The following is an 18,989-nucleotide window of genomic DNA, read 5'->3' on the forward strand; positions in this document are numbered from 1 at the left end:
GTTTTATTGCAGAATCGTGTGTGGACTGTTGGCAGCGCTGTGGGTGTGGCTACATCGACAATATGTACTGTTCATGAGGAAAAAACCTATCAGCAGCTTCCTACAGAAGAAGTGAGTTCTTAACCCCTTTATAAGGCATAAGGCTGTATTGGAAATTGAAACCTATCCCTTTTAAATAAACTTCAAAATCAGGTGGGAAATATATTCCCTATAAAAAGGTCTCCAGTTCCATTATAATTTAAATCTTTACTTTGACAAATCAAAATTGCATTTGTATTGGCAAGTTTTGATGGCTGGGCGGCTAGAGATAAAAAGCATAAGGGTGTCAGGATTTATGGAAAATTTAACGCTATCACCTTGAAATAGAGTTCAAAATCAGGTGGGAAATATATTCCCTCTGCCTTGTAAAGGCTTAACAAAAAACTTAAATATGGAATGTCCATGGAAATGGATAATAAAGATGGGTAGGATTTATGTCTTTACGGTCTACCAGGTTACATATTGATTCTCATGAGGAAAGAAGGATAAAATTATTGTTTATGCTAATCTTTACACTCTCCGAAGAAAGTAAGACGGAAATATTATAAAATATATGGCTATTTTTAGGATTCCGTACCCAAAGGGTAAAAACGGGACCTTATTACTAAGACTCCACTGTCCGACTCGCACTTGTCCGGTTTTTTTTTTCATATTTGATTTATTATTGAATTAAGCATCCTGCGGAGAAAAGCAAATGCCCAAAATAGTAGACCAAAAATAGTAGATTGTGTGTCAAAAAAACCGGGCAAGTGCGAGTCGGACTCGCGCACGAAGGGTTCCGTACCATGATGCAAAAAAAACAAAAAACAAAAAAAGCAAAAAAAAAACGGTCACCCATCCAAGTACTGACCACTCCCGACGTTGCTTAACTTTGGTCAAAAATCACGTTTGTTGTATGGGAGCCCCATTTAAATCTTTATTTTATTCTGTTTTTAGTATTTGTTGTTATAGCGGCAACAAAAATACATCATCTGTGAAAATTTCAACTGTCTAGCTATCACGGTTCGTGAGATACAGCCTGGTGACAGACGGACGGACGGACGGACGGACAGCGAAGTCTTAGTAATAGGGTCCCGTTTTACCCTTTGGGTACGGAACCCTAAAAAGCAGGTATCCTAGAACAGAAAATTGGCACTTCGACTAGGAGGGATCCTAGCAGGGAGGAAAAGAGCCACTTTGATCCCTCCTAGCTGGTAACAAAAGCCCTTTTTCGAAGGTAATGTGAAAACTTTTACTAATAAAAGAAGTGTTTTTACTGATGATCTATTTCTTCCAGCCGCTTTATCTACCCGGGCTTCATGACTTTGGCCGTGATGTCGATTCTATTCCCGCCCGGTATCGGCAAGTACATGGCGGCTGATTTGGGAAACCAGGAACAGGTGAGAATATTAACAATATCCGTTAAAATCCCGAAGTGACTAATCTGTGATTTCATACACCGATTTCCCTGTTTCGCTTTAGTTATACACATTTACCAAAATTTCTATATTTTACATATTTAAATAAAAGTAAACAAAGTCAATACTCAAATGGCTCTTTAAGCCAGAGGGTAGATGAAAACTTACATGATCAAATAATGTAGGTTACTTACTGATTATTTATTTATTTATTTAAACTTAATTGCACAATAAATGAAGAGTACAAATGGCGGACTTGATACCAGAAGGCATTCTCTACCAGTCAACCATGGGCTAAACAGAAAGATCTAGTTGCAATGCATGTGTTGTTACTGATCCAGGTGGTTTTGTATTCGGTCGACCGGAAACTCTAATCTCAACAACATAAGACTTTCCGGTCGGTGCTACATCTATTGTCACTTGACAGTACTACTACTACTTAAAGTACTGATAATTCCGCTACTCGATGCTAGATGTCGACTATGAAAATACTAATATTTTTGATGCCAAAACTGATCTATGGAGTGGGCACTCTTGTCTTACTATATTTCTCTATGATTTGGTTGGTTAACCAATAAACGTTAAAACTACCCGAAAATGTACAAATTGTTTGTTTACCTTTATTTAAATACCTAAAGATACAGACGATCACAAAACGGAATAGTGTCAAAATGCTTGTATCAAAAATGCCACATCATCATCATCATCATCATAACTTAAGAGCTTTGCTCTTGTCGATGGAGTAATCGCCAATCATTTCCTTCTTGTGCCAGTTTTTTAATTTCCTTATACTTATACGGCATGATAACTTTTTCCTAAACATAAAGGCAGGATTGAAAAGCCAAGAGAAGAAAGGAGACCTAGAATAACTTATCTCAGCCAAAAATGCCACATTTCTTCCAAAATTTTTTTTATGGTTTTCAAGAATTTCAAGTCCAAGACGCAATAGATCTTTTGGAACAAATAGGTGTAAAAACATGTATAAATCCCACTATGATTTTAAATGATAACTATCACCTATTCTATATTTTGAACAAGTAATTATTTTCCAGGTGCTATCCCTGTTCGCCAACTTCACCTGGTCGGACAACCTGACAGCGGAGCAGGCCTCGATGGTGGCCCACTGGGAAACCCCTGAGGTCAACCTCTACGGCTGTCTCTGGATCTACTTCCTGTCTATTGTAAGTATTATTTATTATTCGCCAACTTCACCTGGTCGGACAACCTGACAGCGGAGCAGGCCTCAATGGTGGCCCACTGGGAAACCCCTGAGGTCAACCTCTACGGCTGTCTCTGGATCTACTTCCTGTCTATTGTAAGTATTATTTTTATTCGCCAACTTCACCTGGTCGGACAACCTGACAGCGGAGCAGGCCTCGATGGTGGCCCACTGGGAAACCCCTGAGGTCAACCTCTACGGCTGTCTCTGGATCTACTTCCTGTCTATTGTAAGTATTATTTATTTTATACATTATAACATTTATAACACAAACATTTGGTTTGGGCAATAGTCTATACTGCCCTCCTAAACCGAATAGCGCTATCTCAAAAACAAATGGTTATCTCAAAAACAAAAAAAAATTGAATTCTCCGTAATAGAAACTAAAGTATAAGTTAGCAATGAATTTCCTTTTGAGATAGCGCTCTTTGGCTTAGCAGATTAGTATACACATACTGACATTGCACAATCTGACAATAAATGATTACTTACTTACTTACTTACTATAGCAGCGGTCGGTATTACCATCACTGGGCCGTATGCTTGTTTGCTACCGACGTGGTATAAAAAAAAACTAAATTCATCGTAGGTCATTTGACAAACAACTCAAAGTTTAAATGTTCCATACAAAACATTGTTCACGGAGCATTTATGGGATCACTTCGGTTTTGGATATTGTTTTTCAATTCAAAACCTTTAAAAAGTTACGACGAGGATGGGATTCGAACCCACGCGTGCAGAGCACATTGGATTAGCAGTCCAACGCCTTAACCACTCGGCCACCTCGTCACGTCAACATACGGCTAATTATGCCTTCTTTAGACAATAAAACGGTTTACCCTTGAATTGCCGACAGACATTTCATCGAATGTTATTTCGAAGACAACGTTTCAAGTATTTTCATTTCATCGACAAGTTATTGCGTCGAAGAATCGATACTAGTAAATTTAAATCGGGGACTTTTAATTGGTACTTGAGTTATTTTGTATATTGTTTATATCGTGGTATTTCTTTACGGGTTTTCTTATTTCATTTTGTATTGTATTTAATACAATTTATTACGCGTAAAATGACTTCAATTTGTAATATTTCGTTATCGAAACGCAGTCATGTCAGTCGGCTCACTCTGCGCGATTATAGCTATGTTATGTGGGTAGTTTAAGATATAAAATTGTTTATCTGGACAGACATAATTTTGAGAAAGCGGTAATTTTAAGTTTGCATTCTAATTTTGAAGATAATTATAATTTTACAAGGCTGCCATTTTCATTTTGGGCAAATTATAAATAGGTTGGTAACAATAATTTAAGCCGTTCATTTCTGTGTAGGGTCGCAGTTCGAACCTAACCTAAACCTACTTTGAAAACCGTTCGATTCTGTGTGGGGTCGCAGTTCTAACCTAACCTAAACCTACTTTGAAAGCCGTTCGTTTATGTGTGGGGTCGCAATTCTAACCTAACCTAAACCTACTTTAAAAACCGTTCGGTTCTGTGTGGGGTCGCAGTTCTAACCTAACCTAAACCTACTTTGAAAGCCGTTCGTTTATGTGTGGGGTCGCAATTCTAACCTAACCTAAACCTACTTTAAAAACCGTTCGATTCTGTGTGGGGTCGCAGTTCTAACCTAACCTAAACCTACTTTGAAAGCCGTTCGTTTCTGCGTGGGGTCGCAGTTCTAACCTAACCTAAATCTAAAATTCTTACAATACAACAAAAAAATGTATAAATGTATAGTACGACATATAAAAATGTATTAAAGTAATACGTCGAACAAATGAATTGCAATGTTTAGTAGTTGTGCCAATTAAAATAATTTGAAACGAATTAGCGATTAAGTAATATTCGTTGAATAGTATTTCTACGCAGTAATAAAAATTGAAGTAAATAGTATATGAAACAAAATAACGCCAAACAATATTACTAGTACTAACGTTTCGATGAATCGTTGTCGATGAAATAATATTCGATGAAAAGATTGTCGGCAAAACAAGGGTACACCCAATAAAACAGCTGTGTGAAAAGTTAATAATATATTTTAAACATAAGGTTTATTTTATTACGTCATCCAAAAAAAATCCATGTTCATGATCAGTAAAACGGTAAGGTAGGTTTAACTCCCGGCTCGTACTAATGAGTTTTTCGGGAATAGGGAATATTAGGCAAAGCTCTGCGTAGGTGGCACCACTAGCACATACAGTGAACAAACCTCATTGACATCAATGACACATCATGCGTCACTAGGTCAATCACATGGTTCTCACATCTCATCTTGCTTATTCGATCTATAGAGAGGCAGATAAGGAAATTTCGATTTTCGCGTTTTGCGTTAGACCAGCGGTCGGCAACCAGCGGCCCGCCAACCTCTCGCTTGCGGCCCGCAAACCTGCCCGGCTATTTTGTATGTAATACTGAAGAACGACAATGTTTGCTAAAGTCACAAATACATATTACCAAAGTGCGGCCCGCGTCATCTTCCTTAACTTTTATGTGGCCCTTGGCAGCGGTCGGCAACCTTTTATGCCGACCGCTGCGTTAGACCATAGTGAAAACTTGTCAAAAAACTGTTTAAGGCCTAGGATGTATAAGTTACTCTATGGTTTACTAAACAAATTAGTGCTGTACTCTGGCGGCACAACATTGCAGTAATACTCCCTATTATGTATGTACAGTCGACGTCAAAGATATGTTTACACTTTTGCATCTTATTGCAACGGAATAAGGTGCAAAAGTGTAAACATATCTTTGACGTCGACTGTACATACAATTAGGACTATAGTTCGTTTTTTAAGCATTAGAAAGAACTTGCAAGAAGGTAAGCGATCTTGACATGTCTTTTAATTGAAAAACGCTTTTTAAAAATCAAAAACTATTTCTTATGAAAGCAGAAAAATATAATTGATCGTATCAGATTCATAATTGTTACATAAGTATTTGCCGTGACTTATTTTTAAAATGTGTTTTTCAATTAAAAGACACATGAAGATTGTTTACCTTATTTCTAATGCTACAAAAAACGAACTATGATTGCCAAGCAGATCCCAGGCTCCCATTATATTTCCGCTCATATTTGAGTAAAATAAATAATTCGTTTAAATAAAACTTGAGAGTGAACAAATAATTATGTATTCAGTTGTGTAAACATAATAAACGAAAATACCTCATCATGCAATCAATTTATTAAACCATCTTGTGAATTATTCAATGGCTCAGTTGTTTAAAGTATTGGGTGTTAATTAGAAAAATATATGTACCGGGTTCAAGACTGAATGTGTTAATTCTTCGAATATCTTTACTAAAGGATACTCGAAGAATTTTTGGCTGTTAAAATCAAAATTCATTATACAAATAAGCAAATTTTTTATACCAATTTACCAATGTGACACTTGTCTTTTTCATTTTATTTTATTTGTAAGTTGGTGTGACGCTAAGCCCCCGACATCTAGCGTCTTTCGAGCGTCGGCGTCTGGTCAGCGTTATGGAAAATGACGTCGCTGCGCAGTTGTGTCGACGTTGCGTCGAGCAGCGGCCATAGAGTTGTAGTCGCCGACGCTCGAAAGACGCTAGATGTGGGGGGCCCTAAATATGAGGAAAATAGAGCTATTAACACAAAATAAATAAAAACGCTGGAGATCCGTTTAAGGGCATATTCAGTATCGTGTTCAGTTTAGGAAAAATTGAAGAAAAAATTTATTGACGTCTAATATTAATTTTTGGCCTTTGTATGGAGGGTTGGCCGACTTGGACGATCTGCCCCATTGAAAAATATATTATTATTTACGCGACAGAAATTTCTCTTCTATTTTTAGTGTTCCGTACAAAACGTTGTTCGCGGAACACTTATGGGATCACTTCGGTCTTATACTACTAGAAGTATTTGAACAAATTAAATTATATTTCAGAAAATATTTTAATTTGTTTTTATCAAGTAGAAACACTACTATATAAATTATAAACTGAAATAAATGTCATATACTAAGAAAAAGCAAGGCCTCCAGTGCCCCAGGCTGGAATCGAACCAGCGTCCTCTGCTATCGCGGCAGGTGCCTAAGCCACTCGGCCACCGGACCACAGCGGCATATGTCGAATTTTCCCAAGTATATGCACTTCTTACTGAAGGCTTATGTGGCACTTCGGTCTTGATCCTAATCCGAACACGGTACCGAATATGTCCTGAAACGTACTCCCACTATTTTTGTTACACCTTGTGTACAGAATTATCTCTGTCCAAAAAATCCGATGTTTTTCTCTAGTCTAGACAATGCTTATTACTGTGCTTGAAGTAGTGTCAACAATTGACCGATATAACCAGCTCTTTTTATTATGATCTATTAACAGCAGTCCAATAGATGAAGTTTTATTTTATTTCCAGTACTTCCTAAGCATGGTTTCCTGTACGCTGCCCGTGCCGGCCGGCATCTTCGTGCCGGCGTTCAAAATGGGGGCCTCACTCGGTCGCCTAACGGGAGAGCTGATGCACTACTTCTGTCCCCTTGGAGTGGCCTACGGGGGACATATACAGAAGATTCTACCAGGTATCGTTATGGTTCAAAATAGGGGCCTCACTCGGCCGCCTAACAGGAGAACTGATACACTACTTCTGTCCCCTTGGAGTGGCCTACGGGGGACATATACAGAACATTCTACCAGGTATCGTTATGGTTCAAAATGGGGGCCTCACTCGGCCGCCTAACAGGAGAAATGATGCACTACTTCTGTCCCCTTGGAGTGGCCTACGGGGGACATATACAGAAGATTCTACCAGGTATCGTTATGGTTCAAAATGGGGGCCTCACTCGGCCGCCTAACAGGAGAACTGATGCACTACTTCTGTCCCCTTGGCGTGGCCTACGGGGGACATATACAGAAGATTCTGCCATGTATCATTGTGGTTCAAAAGTAGGGCCTTATGTGACTTACGTCACCTGACTAAAGAACTGATGCGTTACTTCTTGTACCCTTGGGGTGGCCTACGGGGGACATATACTGAAAATTCTGCTAGCAGAATCTTACCTGATACTCGGATATCATTATGGTTCAAAAATGGGTTTTCACTAGGCCACGTTCAAAATGGGGGCCTCATTCGGTCGCCTTACGGGCGAACTCGTGCATTATTTCTGTCCTCTTGCCGTGGCCTCACGGGTTATGTACAGTTAACCTAGTGTCAAATTGTACCGGTAACCATCCTAACTCCAGGTTTAACCGGTTAACCCCGGGTTAGTAGAATGGTGCAAGTGGGCCTTAATCGTGTTTTAGTTTATTTAGTTTTCCTAAAGCAATTATTTTCCAGAATATTTATAATAAAATTGTTTGGCAGGCGGGTACGCGGTGGTCGGGGCAGCGGCGTTCACAGGCGCCGTCACGCACACAGTGTCGACCATTGTCATCGTCAGCGAGATGACAGGACAGGTGGGTGGTTGTATAGTGGGGTCACTCTACCAAGAGCTGCCAAAGATGGGAACCGATATATTCATTATGCCCTTTTATACTTGAAGGTTACTTCATGAGACTGCTGTATTCGAACTTCAAGATATTCACAAGAGACGACCCGTACTAGATCCATTCTAGATACGGTATAGTTTAGATATCAACTAGTTCTCTTTTGCAGCGCAATTCGGGCAACCAATGTCACTTTTACGTTAGATAGTGTAAGATATCTATTAGATGTGAATTGGATCTCTAAGTCATATCCTGTGGAAATCGTTCAAGAGTATCTCCAGAATCGCGCAAATGTCAAATTTGACAAGTTAGATCTTAAACATATCGTTATCGTATCTTGGTGATGTCTAAAGATATCTATTAGATATCTATTTTAAAATCCGAATCGAGCCCAGAGTCTTCTCACGTACAACACAGAATAAATAATAGTACTAGGTACAGAAGACTCGCTCTCTAACAAAGCGCGTCTGTTACGATCAGGGCAGATATGGCCGCTAGACAGCGCCACGCGTGGCTTATGGCTAGCCACCAAAATTGGTGTGGAACGGATGTACTTTTAGCTACCTCGCGAAATCGCGAAGTGAGCCACGCCCGCCTACAATTTAATTGCTAAAAATTGTTACTGATTATTTTTCTTTTCAATAATTAAACTAAATAGAAATAATTGCGCAGGTGACCCACATCCTCCCAATAATGGCGGCAGTACTAGCAGCAAACGCCGTCGCAGCGCTACTGCAACCATCATGCTTCGACAGCATTATTCTGATCAAAAAACTGCCTTATCTCCCCGACCTACTGTCTTCAGCTAGCAGTAAGTACATGTACATAGGCCTGAGTTACACTTGTAAGTTTTACTTACGTAAGTAGGGACACGGCTATACTACAGAATGAGAGATGAATATCGTTATCTCATTCTAACAAATAGCTTTGTCCCTACTTACGTAAGTAAAACTTACAAGTGTAACTCGGGCCATAGATGCACAGGCCTACATCCTTCCAATAATGGCGGCCGTTCTAGCAGCCAATGCCATCGCCGCGCTCTTGCAGCCGTCATGTTTCGACAGCATCATCCTGATCAAGAAACTGCCTTATCTCCCCGACCTACTGTCTTCAGCTAGCAGTAAGTACATGTACATAAATGCGCAGGACCACATCCTTCCAATAATGGCGGCCGTTCTAGCAGCATACGCCGTCGCTGCGCTATTGCAGCCGTCATGTTTCGACAGCATCATCCTGATCAAGAAACTGCCTTATCTCCCCGACCTACTGTCTTCAGCTAGCAGTAAATACATGTCCCTCTACATAAATGCACAGGCCTACATCCTCCCAATAATGGCGGCCGTTCTAGCAGTGTATGTGACAGTCAAATAATAGCTACCTGCTATTGTATTGTACCTTCACAATAGTATTGTCTACCTTTTGTGTTGGAAATTCCGACCATACAACTCAAAAGTAATTAATACGCGGATAAAACGACAATCCCTGTATAATTAATTCAATATTTTCGCGTTGTTTTTAGATTGTAGTAAGTAGTAAGTTTTTATTTATTTATTCCACAAAAAAAAACTATATACAATTCGCAGACTTAATGCCTACTAAAATGACAAAACGTATCATTTTTAACAGCATTTATTAACTCATCAAAATTAGTCACGTTTTACTAGAAAATTATTATTACGAAACAAGAGTACACAACTTAACAGTAATATGAGAACATCTGCTTATTTCTTTAAAAAAAACGCCTGTAGGTTGTAACACGTTATTTCGCCCGGGCCCCGCATGACGAGGTGGCCGAGAGGTTAAGGCGTTGGACTGCTAATCCAATGTGCTCTGCACGCGTGGGTTCGAATCCCATCCTCGTCGGTTACTTTTTGCATTTTTATTTTTGTTTATTTATATTTATTTTTTTATTTGTTATTGTATTATTTTTACATTTAATTTTGTGGTTTACTTTTAAGTATTTTAGTTCTGTCAAATAATTTGTTTTGTTAAGTTTTTTTTGTTTTGTTATTTTTACATTTTTTTTTGTTTCTCCTGACAGGAATGTATGACATTTGCGTGGAAGATTTCATGGTGCGAGATGTCAAGTACATTTGGAATAGGATGACATTCCAGCAACTGAAAGATTTATTGAAAGAAAATAAGGTAAATGTTAAAAATGTGAATAGGTACAATTTTTTATGTTTTTATGGCAATATTTGTTATTCATATTTCTGAAAATCAAAAATTTTGTAGTAGTTACTTTTTATTCATCGTTTTTTGATATAAATAAAAAAATTGGAACTTTTTTTACACAATCGTAGCCGTGGGCCAAAAACACGGATCGTTTAAAAACAGAATTAAGTTATACAAATGAATGTTGAGGTCACGAACATTGTGAGGTCAATGAATTTTGTGTTATCATCGCCTTGGCAAGGTCAATAAACTCTGCTATTAAAATTGACCCTGTTGTTTTTTGACCGTTAAGACTATTTCACTATCAAATTAAATCATTTTCTTTGTGAACCGTTACTATGCACATATTTAATTACACAAACGGGTCTACCGCGATATAATTTCATTGTTTTTACCTTTAATCCCGACGGAAAGTCTTTCCGTGACCACAGCTGGTGCAACTCAGCTGAAACGTCGGAATTATAAGTAAAATCAATGAAATTATATGGCGGTAGACCCGTTTGTATAATTAGACATGTGTACAAAACACGTGAGTTTAAAGTGTTACGTTACTATTATGCAGTCAGTAAGAGAAACGTATGTGACGTCACTAAATATTGTGATACATGCATTATCTTATGTAGGTAGGTATACCTAATAATATGTATATGACTTTTGCTCGTAGAATCATTGAAAGTACAAAAAGATGCTTCATGAAGAACAATTTTAATTATAAATATATAATAATATGTAGTGTGCGTAGAATACATAATATTAGATATTTTCTATTCTCCTGCTGGAAAACGTCATATTTCGGCCCGCTGCGCTAAACGAAGTTGCCGCTTTCCGGCTCCGTTGAACAGAAATAAATACCAAATAATAAAATAGGAATAATAAATAATGGAATTTTTATTTTATTTATTTATTTTCCACACTTACAATATTTTTACAGGTAAACCTAAAACAATAGTATAAATAGACATTTATATATAATATATAGACTACAGTTCATACTAAAACGCCAATAATGGAATAGGCCAGTAAATACGAAAGCCTCAGATCACATGTTTGTCGACCTCGACCTCGCCTCGGCCGTCAGTTATATGTGATTTTTTTTTGTACTGGTATGTAATATACTATTGTACTGTTTTTTATTTACAGGCAATAAAAAGCTTCCCACTAGTGGACAGCCCAGCGTCCATGGTTCTGCTCGGTTCCATCCACCGCTGGGAGCTAGTCAAGGTCATAGAGCAGCAAGTCGGTAGAGAGAGACGGCTGCAGGTAGCAGCGTTGTGGCATCGCGAGGCCGAGCTGAGAAGGAGAGAGACGGAACGACGGGCGAGACGACCGTCTCGATTCGAGGTAAGTCCAGACCAGCGTACAATATTTAACATAAATAAATGAATTTTATGAGATGATTTTTCGGTTCGGGCCCTAATCTGTTATCTGTTAAACAAAAGGCAAAAGCGACCATGTCGTTAAAAAGCATCTATAGTGATAGTATTAAGGTTCAAATTTATGTAACAGCTTATTCGAACAAGGGTGGCAAATCGGGTGGTTATTTTTTTGGAGATGACAATACTTGTTATCTCTGAATGGGCTGTTCCATGAATTTGTACCATATAAATAAGATGGTATGATTGATTTTTAAACGGCTTGCTCCCGTTTACTTTTGACGGCGATTTAGCAGTAGCAGAAATACTCACTGCATAAAAGAAACAATATTTTTTGTTTAACAGATTAGGGTCGGAGCCAAAAATCATTTCCTAAAATTCATACTATAACATGTGTGTAAGAAATAAATGAGAATAAATAGTAACTAATGACAAATATACATTTACTAACATAATAAACTATTGTGATTTAAATTACACGTGCTCACGTGTCAAAATGTCAGACATATTTGCTAATTTTTTAGGGTTCCGCACCTTAAGGGTAAAAACGGGACCCTATTACTAAGACTCCGCTGTCCGTCTGTCCGTCCGTCTGTCTGTCACCAGGCTATATAATTCATGATCCGTGACAGTTAAAATGTTCACAGATGATGTATTTCTGTTGCCGCTATAACAACAAATACTAAAAACAAAATAAAATAAATATTTCACTGGGGCTCCCATACAACAAACGTGATTTTTTTGCGCAATGGTACGGAACCCTTCGTGCGCGAGTCCGACTCGAACTTGGCCTGTTTTTTTTTTAATTTTCCTTGTTTTACCTTGTATTTGTTGGTCAGGTGACGCCGGCGCCCGACATGCTGGGGCTCCGGCCGCCCGGCATGACGCGGGGCTCCTCGCTCACCACCAAGGATCAGGAGGGACTTATACCTGGTAAATATTCACCATAGACTAAAGAGGATTTCCTTTTTTTATTTTAAAAACAGAAAGCAAGTTATAAACTGAAATAAATGTCATATACTAAGAAAAAGTGACCAAATTCGACCTATGCCGCTGTGGACCGGTGGCCGAGTGGCTTAGGCACCTGCCGCGATAGCAGAGGACGCTGGTTCGATTCCAGCCTGGGGCACCGGAGGCCTTGGTCACTTTTTCTTAGTATATACATAGTAGTGTTTCTACTTGAGAAAAACAAATTAAAATATTTTCTGAAAAATAATTTAATTTCTTCAAATACTTCTAATAGTAGAAAGCAAGTTGCTTATTATCCTCTAGCTTCCTAAGGCCCAACCATACAAATGAAAAATGAAAAAATTGCCATTGAAACTTTTACCTATAGTGTAGGAAATAGAGTTGATTTTGCGTTGTTGGAAAATTTAAAAAAAAAAAAACAGCAAAAGCTACTCTGTTCCAATCTTCCAATTAAATAGGATTTAAATTTCATCCAACTGAAGAGGTACTAGAGGTAGGACATTTGGCCAGGATGCTAGAGTGGAAATTAATTTTAGCTGCTGGAATGGTTAGCTGGAAGAGATCCCTTATAGGGATAAGTTCGCCTTTGTACTTCCATTACTGTAATTTATTTTTGAAAACCTGTGTTGTGTACAATAAAATGATTACTACGACTAATTTTACGAAATTATTGAGTGGTTTCCTTTTCCTCATATTAGCTGACAGGAGTGATGATCTAAAATTGTAAATATTTAATAATGTTAAAGTTTTACTTTGCTTGCATTGGTATATGGTAAAAATGTATGTTTCGCTCTTGAAAAACAAATAACTCACAAACGGCTTCAATTGAGCCAACATTGTTGGTCATATATTGTCTTGTCATGTCGGTGCAAACTCAGCGCAAACTTACTCTGTGTCTGTATCCTTAGGTATTTAAATAAAAGTAAACAAACGATTTGTACATTTTCGGATAGTTATAACATTTATTGGTTAACCGACCAATTACAAAACCGCCTGGATCAGTCACTGAACGACCTTTGACTTTAACCTACATTATTTGATCGTGTAATGTTTTCTAGATTTTGTTTACTTTTATTTAAATACCTAAAGGTATAGAGTATAGTGTTAATTCAAATGTATTTGATCAAATGCCTCAAATTGTATCTAAACTTTCATTTCATTTCAGCGCCTGGTCAACTATTCCGACCGAAGTCTATCCTGAAGAAAACGAACTCATTCACATTAACCCGAGGGCTCGGGTCGCCGCAGCCGCTCACGCCAACTACTCCGTCCGTATACACCACCGTCACTGGCGCCGAAACCCGGTACGTATTAGCACAGAAGAATTATAGTATGAATTATCTCAGATGATTTTTTCGAGTTCGGGTGCTAATCCGTTAAACAAAAGCCTTTGTTTCTTTTAAGAGCGGTCTACAGCTCGTGACAAAGCAACCATGTCGTTTAAAAAGCAACTATCGTGATAGAATTAAGGTTTAAATTCATATGACAGCTTGTTCACAGAACAATTAGGGTGGTCTTGCTTTTTGAGATAACAAAAACGTGTTATCTCCGAATGGGCTGATTCAAGAATTTGAACCATATAATTAGAATGGTAAATTTGTTTTTTAAATGGGTTTGTTCCCGTTACTTACGACGGGGCTATTAGCAGTAAGCATTCTAACCACTGCATAAAGGAAACAATACCTTTTGTTTAACAGATTAGGGTCCGACCCCGAAAAAATCACTTGAGATTATTCATACTATAATAGTACTACCGTACAGTAAGGACACTTCCTACAAACCCGAAGTTTGACAGCGGTTCAGGGTCGAATCATGATATCCCTTTCTATAATATATGGCACTATCCCTTTCGGCAATTTAGGGTTGTCGAAATTCAAGTGATTATCTTATATGTGGTCGTGCACGCAAAAGGAAGTCAAGTGGTGCCAACCCTAATAATTGCTCGGAGCAATGCTGAGCCGAACGGAGCCAAGTTCGACCAAAGTCAGGAGTGTCCGGACTGGTATTAGATCCAATATCTGGGAGACCGAGCTTTGCTCCGAAAACATATAAAAACTCAATAATGCGCGTTTTCCCAGAAGTAAGACCAAGCTAAATCGATTTTTGGCCCCCGAAAACCAGCATAATTATAGCAAATTTCATCGAAATCGTATAACATTTTTTTTGTTTTTTTTATTGTTATTTTTTGTGTAAGCATGTTTCGAAACTATTTTTGGGTGTAGCTACTATGATGAAGCCTGCGATGTGGATTGATATTGTATTTAATTTGGATTATTTGTATTTTCAATAAAAGGGTTTTACTTTTTAGGGTTCCGTACCCAAAGGGTAAAACGGGACCCTATTACTAAGACTCCGCTGTCCGTCCGTCTGTCACCAGGCTGTATCTCACGAGCCGTGATAGCTAGACAGTTGAAATTTTCACAGATGTATTTCTGTTGCCGCTATATCAACAAATACTAAAAAGTACGGAACCCTCGGTGGGCGAGTCCGACTCGCACTTTTCCGGTTTTATTGTAATATCCTGGTCCCATTTTACTTCATTGCGGTACACTTCTCGCTTATAATTTAATATGTACCCCATAGAATCCGTGCTGCGTTCGAAGCTATCTTCAAACGGTCTACGTTGCTGCAAGACGTAGAAGGTGGCTTAGAAAGTGGCCAGCTGTCTCCAGGGCTGGCCAGGAGCCCCAGCATCAACAAGAAAGTGCAGCTGGTACGTTATCATCAGTTCCACCATCATCAGTTTCCATCTAGATCACATCTCAAACTCGAATAGACTTTGAAATTTCAATAAAAACTTCAAAACTTCAACATTTAATCAGCAAATAGGCCACAAGGGCACTTTTACACGTCAACATTGAATTTACATACAATCAACAATTTTATAAAATACAACTAACTGCAACTACCAATTCAAACTAACTTATTACAATTACTTAGAGATGTATATGTCTCTTAATGTCGAATTACATAAAAAAAACTATAATAATAATATTAAAAAAAATATAGATACAAAAACACAAAATCTCTTCTTATAACTCGGATGAAAAAGTGGTAGAACCCACTTTTACTTAATGCTCGAATTTAAACTGTTGTGAGACATAATTTACTTAATGCATTTCGTTTCCTATATAAATATTTGTCTGAATAATCATGATGTCTTTTAGCCCCGCGAACGAGTTTGCGACATGTCCCCTGAAGATCAGAAGGCGTGGGAACAACTCGAGATGGGAAAAGAAATCGATTTCGACCGCATGCTGCAAATCGCCCGTAAGAGAGATATGGTGAGTGGCTGGTCTTAAATATTGGGGCAACTCAATCAGGGATGTTGCGAATATTCGCATCCGCATCGGAACTTCCGCATTATTTTCAAAATCCGCATCCGCATAAAATCGATACTGAGTTTAATGCAGCTGCGGATGTCGAATAAGTCGGCACAGGAACGTCATAGCAGCGGCGTGGCGTAGGTAAGCGCTAGGTAATTTCGTCATTACCTATAACGAAATCTTTTAGATCCAGAAAAATCGGCCAAGTTACTATTTATTAAATATAACGCACCTATATTCTTGCTCAAATACTAAACTTTTCATTTCTTTTTTTAATAAAAATTACTACATAAAATGTAATATTTGGCGTGTTTTAAGTACCTAATCTTAACATCCGCATCCGCAGCTTGAGTAACATAATTATTATTGCAGGTGACTGTACTGTATTGATATAAGTACTTAAACTCCTTACAGCAACTGGACGAAACGGACTATGAGGACGAAACCAGTCTGTACACCTGCCATATCGACCCCGCGCCCTTCCAGCTGGTCGAGAGGACCTCATTACTTAAGGTACGTTATTAGGGTTCCGTACCCAAAGGGTAAAAACAGGCCCCTATTACTAAAACTCCACTGTCTGTCTGTCTGTCACCAGGCTGTATCTCATGAACCGTGATAGCTAGACAGTTGAAATTTTCACACATGTTGTGTTTCTGTTGCCGCTATAACAACAAATACTAAAAAGTACGGAACCCTCGGTGGGCGAGTTCAGCTCCGGTTTTTTTATACCACGGCATACTAATTTCAGTCAACTAGGTACGTTTAGCCATTTTTAGGGTTCCGTACCTCAAAAGGAAAAAACGGAACCCTTATAGGATCACTCGTGCGTCTGTCTGTCCGTCCGTCTGTCACAGCCAATTTGCTCCGAAACTACTGGACCAATTAGGTTGAAATTTGGTACACATATGTAAGTCTGTGACCCAAAGACGGATATGTAACGTCAACAAATGAATTTTAAACATAAAGACTACTTTTAGGGGGTTAAAGATAAAATTTAAAAACCTAGTTTTGCAAACTATATCGTGTTACATATCAAACGAAAGAGCTCATTGTGAGAATCTCAAATATATTTTTTTAATAAATTTATGATAAAAAGTTTAGAAGTTATTCAAGAAAATAGACAAAAAATGACCATTCCCCCCCCCTCTATCTTCGAAACTACAGGGTCTAAAATTCGGAAAAAAATACACAAAATAGTCCTTTACCTAAAGATGACAGGAAAACCTATTAGAAATCTACAGTCAAGCGTAAGTCGGATTTAAGAACAAAAATACGGTTTAGGTTTTTTAGGGACACAGCCGCAATGGTTTAAGTGAAACGTGATGTAGACAGCTATTGCGAAGGCCCTAGGCCGATATCCGCATAAGACCGAAAGCCCGAAGCGTCCCGAAGAAGCGTGCTTTTAGCTTCAAGCGTGAGTTGGAATGACGACAAGAAATGCGACTATAGGCTGTATCTGGCACACAGCCGCATTGGTACTTGTAGTACTGATTGATTAGGCTACTATTGTTACGTGTTTTAAAAAAAGCACTATACACGGTGGCCAAACAATTAACTAAGTGTATTCCCGTTGCCAACGTGCAACTCCGAAATCGCGAGGAAAAATTTGGCTGTTTCATACATTTTGGCTGGTCTGTTTTCTATGGGAGGATACACTTTTTTTTTCACTATTTCGGGGTTGGTCCCATAGTAAAAGTTGTAAAGCTCAGTATAATCCTAAAACCGCCCCGGCTACGGGAATGTACTTATTTTTTGGCCATCCTGTAGGTATTATCTCTCTTCGACCCGTCGGGCGCTCTGAGCTATAGCTCCTAGGCGGAGCTCGGTCTTCAGTCTTCGCATTTGGACACTTGTACTTTGTACTACTGTTCGGCATTTAATCTTCCTGTCTAAGCTACTTTAAATCTTCTCGGGGCAGAGGTTTACGGTTGGAGCCGGTAAAGGTTTATTTGATGTTCATAAGCGCATTGTAATATGCCTACTTGAATAAACTATTTTTTATCTTTTCATCTTTATCTTTTTACTTTGCATAGTAGCAGAGATATAAGCCACCACGCCAGAAAACTTCATGTTATATCTGGTTTTTTTGATTGAGCCATTCGGGTTATTCAAGACGTTTCACTCACGTCACGTTTCATATACTTACAAATAAAAAAGTTGAAAATTGTGTGATGTACGGGACCCTTGAAACGCGAGTCCGAACTCGCACTTGACCAGTTTTTAAGTGATTGAGTAACAAGAGCAGACGATTAACGCAGGCGTTGGGTTGAAAGTGATCCATTGCAGCCAGGATATTTTGGCGTTAGGTATCCAGACCCAAATAGGGGTAAATAGGGGTTTGGGGGTAGGTTTGGTTTGGATTCCAGGGTGAAATGGGTCCTTTCGCCCGAGTTGAAAACACTACTTTCCATTTCGACTATGAGCAAAGTAAAATGAATGTATTAAGTTAATAATTTCGTAAACTTGATTTATTTCGTATACATGATATTTTATGGAAAAATCAATTGAAATTATTTACTTAAAATGAAAAGTGAACTTTAGGAGATGAAAATATTCGTACGTGTAAACCTCCAAATATCCAATGATAACTTTGTATTTTTGGATGCTTGGAGTATTTAAATGTTTGATACTTTCAGATTTATAATATGATTAGGGTTAATAAATTAATTTATTGAAAATTTCAACAGGTTCATTCACTGTTCTCCACGCTGGGAGTGAGCAGAGCTTACGTCACGGCCATTGGCAGGCTTATAGGTGTCGTCTCGCTACAAGAGGTAAGTTTTTAAACTTTAGATGGTTCGTTCCTGTTCCCTTCTTTCCTCATTTTAGCGATTACCTATAAAGTCCAAAATGTGTCCTGTGAACTATTTTGTACGAAAATGACAAGAGTTAGATCAAGATAAGTCTGCAATGATTTTGATAGCACACAAGTGTTATTGACGTAAAAATAACACTTGCACTGCTTATGCTATCAAAATCGTTGTAGACTTTTCTTGGTCTAACTCTAATCACTTTCGTACAAAATAGTTCACCGACCGTTTAAACCGATGATATCA

General features: G+C 38.4%; 1 protein-coding gene and 2 non-coding genes across 3 annotated transcripts in view; 2 read left to right on the plus strand and 1 right to left on the minus strand.

The window, feature by feature from the left end:
- Nucleotides 1-18,989, plus strand: part of LOC134675465 (chloride channel protein 2) — a 68,548-nt gene that overhangs the window by 43,929 nt on the left and 5,630 nt on the right. Inside the window, exons 9-22 of the mRNA XM_063533735.1 lie at nt 13-111; nt 1,316-1,418; nt 2,489-2,617; nt 7,024-7,186; nt 7,969-8,060; nt 8,763-8,901; nt 10,132-10,235; nt 11,406-11,606; nt 12,478-12,571; nt 13,773-13,911; nt 15,191-15,320; nt 15,775-15,891; nt 16,348-16,446; nt 18,621-18,707. Of these exons, the coding sequence (XP_063389805.1) occupies nt 13-111; nt 1,316-1,418; nt 2,489-2,617; nt 7,024-7,186; nt 7,969-8,060; nt 8,763-8,901; nt 10,132-10,235; nt 11,406-11,606; nt 12,478-12,571; nt 13,773-13,911; nt 15,191-15,320; nt 15,775-15,891; nt 16,348-16,446; nt 18,621-18,707 (1,696 nt within the window). The remainder of the gene's footprint in view (nt 1-12; nt 112-1,315; nt 1,419-2,488; nt 2,618-7,023; nt 7,187-7,968; nt 8,061-8,762; nt 8,902-10,131; nt 10,236-11,405; nt 11,607-12,477; nt 12,572-13,772; nt 13,912-15,190; nt 15,321-15,774; nt 15,892-16,347; nt 16,447-18,620; nt 18,708-18,989) is intronic.
- Trnas-gcu (transfer RNA serine (anticodon GCU)) lies at nt 3,363-3,444 on the minus strand. Its single transcript has one exon. It is a non-coding gene; the product is annotated as a tRNA-Ser (tRNA).
- Nucleotides 9,872-9,953, plus strand: Trnas-gcu (transfer RNA serine (anticodon GCU)). The gene has a single exon. It is a non-coding gene; the product is annotated as a tRNA-Ser (tRNA).

Source organism: Cydia fagiglandana, chromosome 22 (assembly GCF_963556715.1).
Source record: "Cydia fagiglandana chromosome 22, ilCydFagi1.1, whole genome shotgun sequence".
Lineage (NCBI taxonomy): Eukaryota > Metazoa > Arthropoda > Insecta > Lepidoptera > Tortricidae > Cydia > Cydia fagiglandana.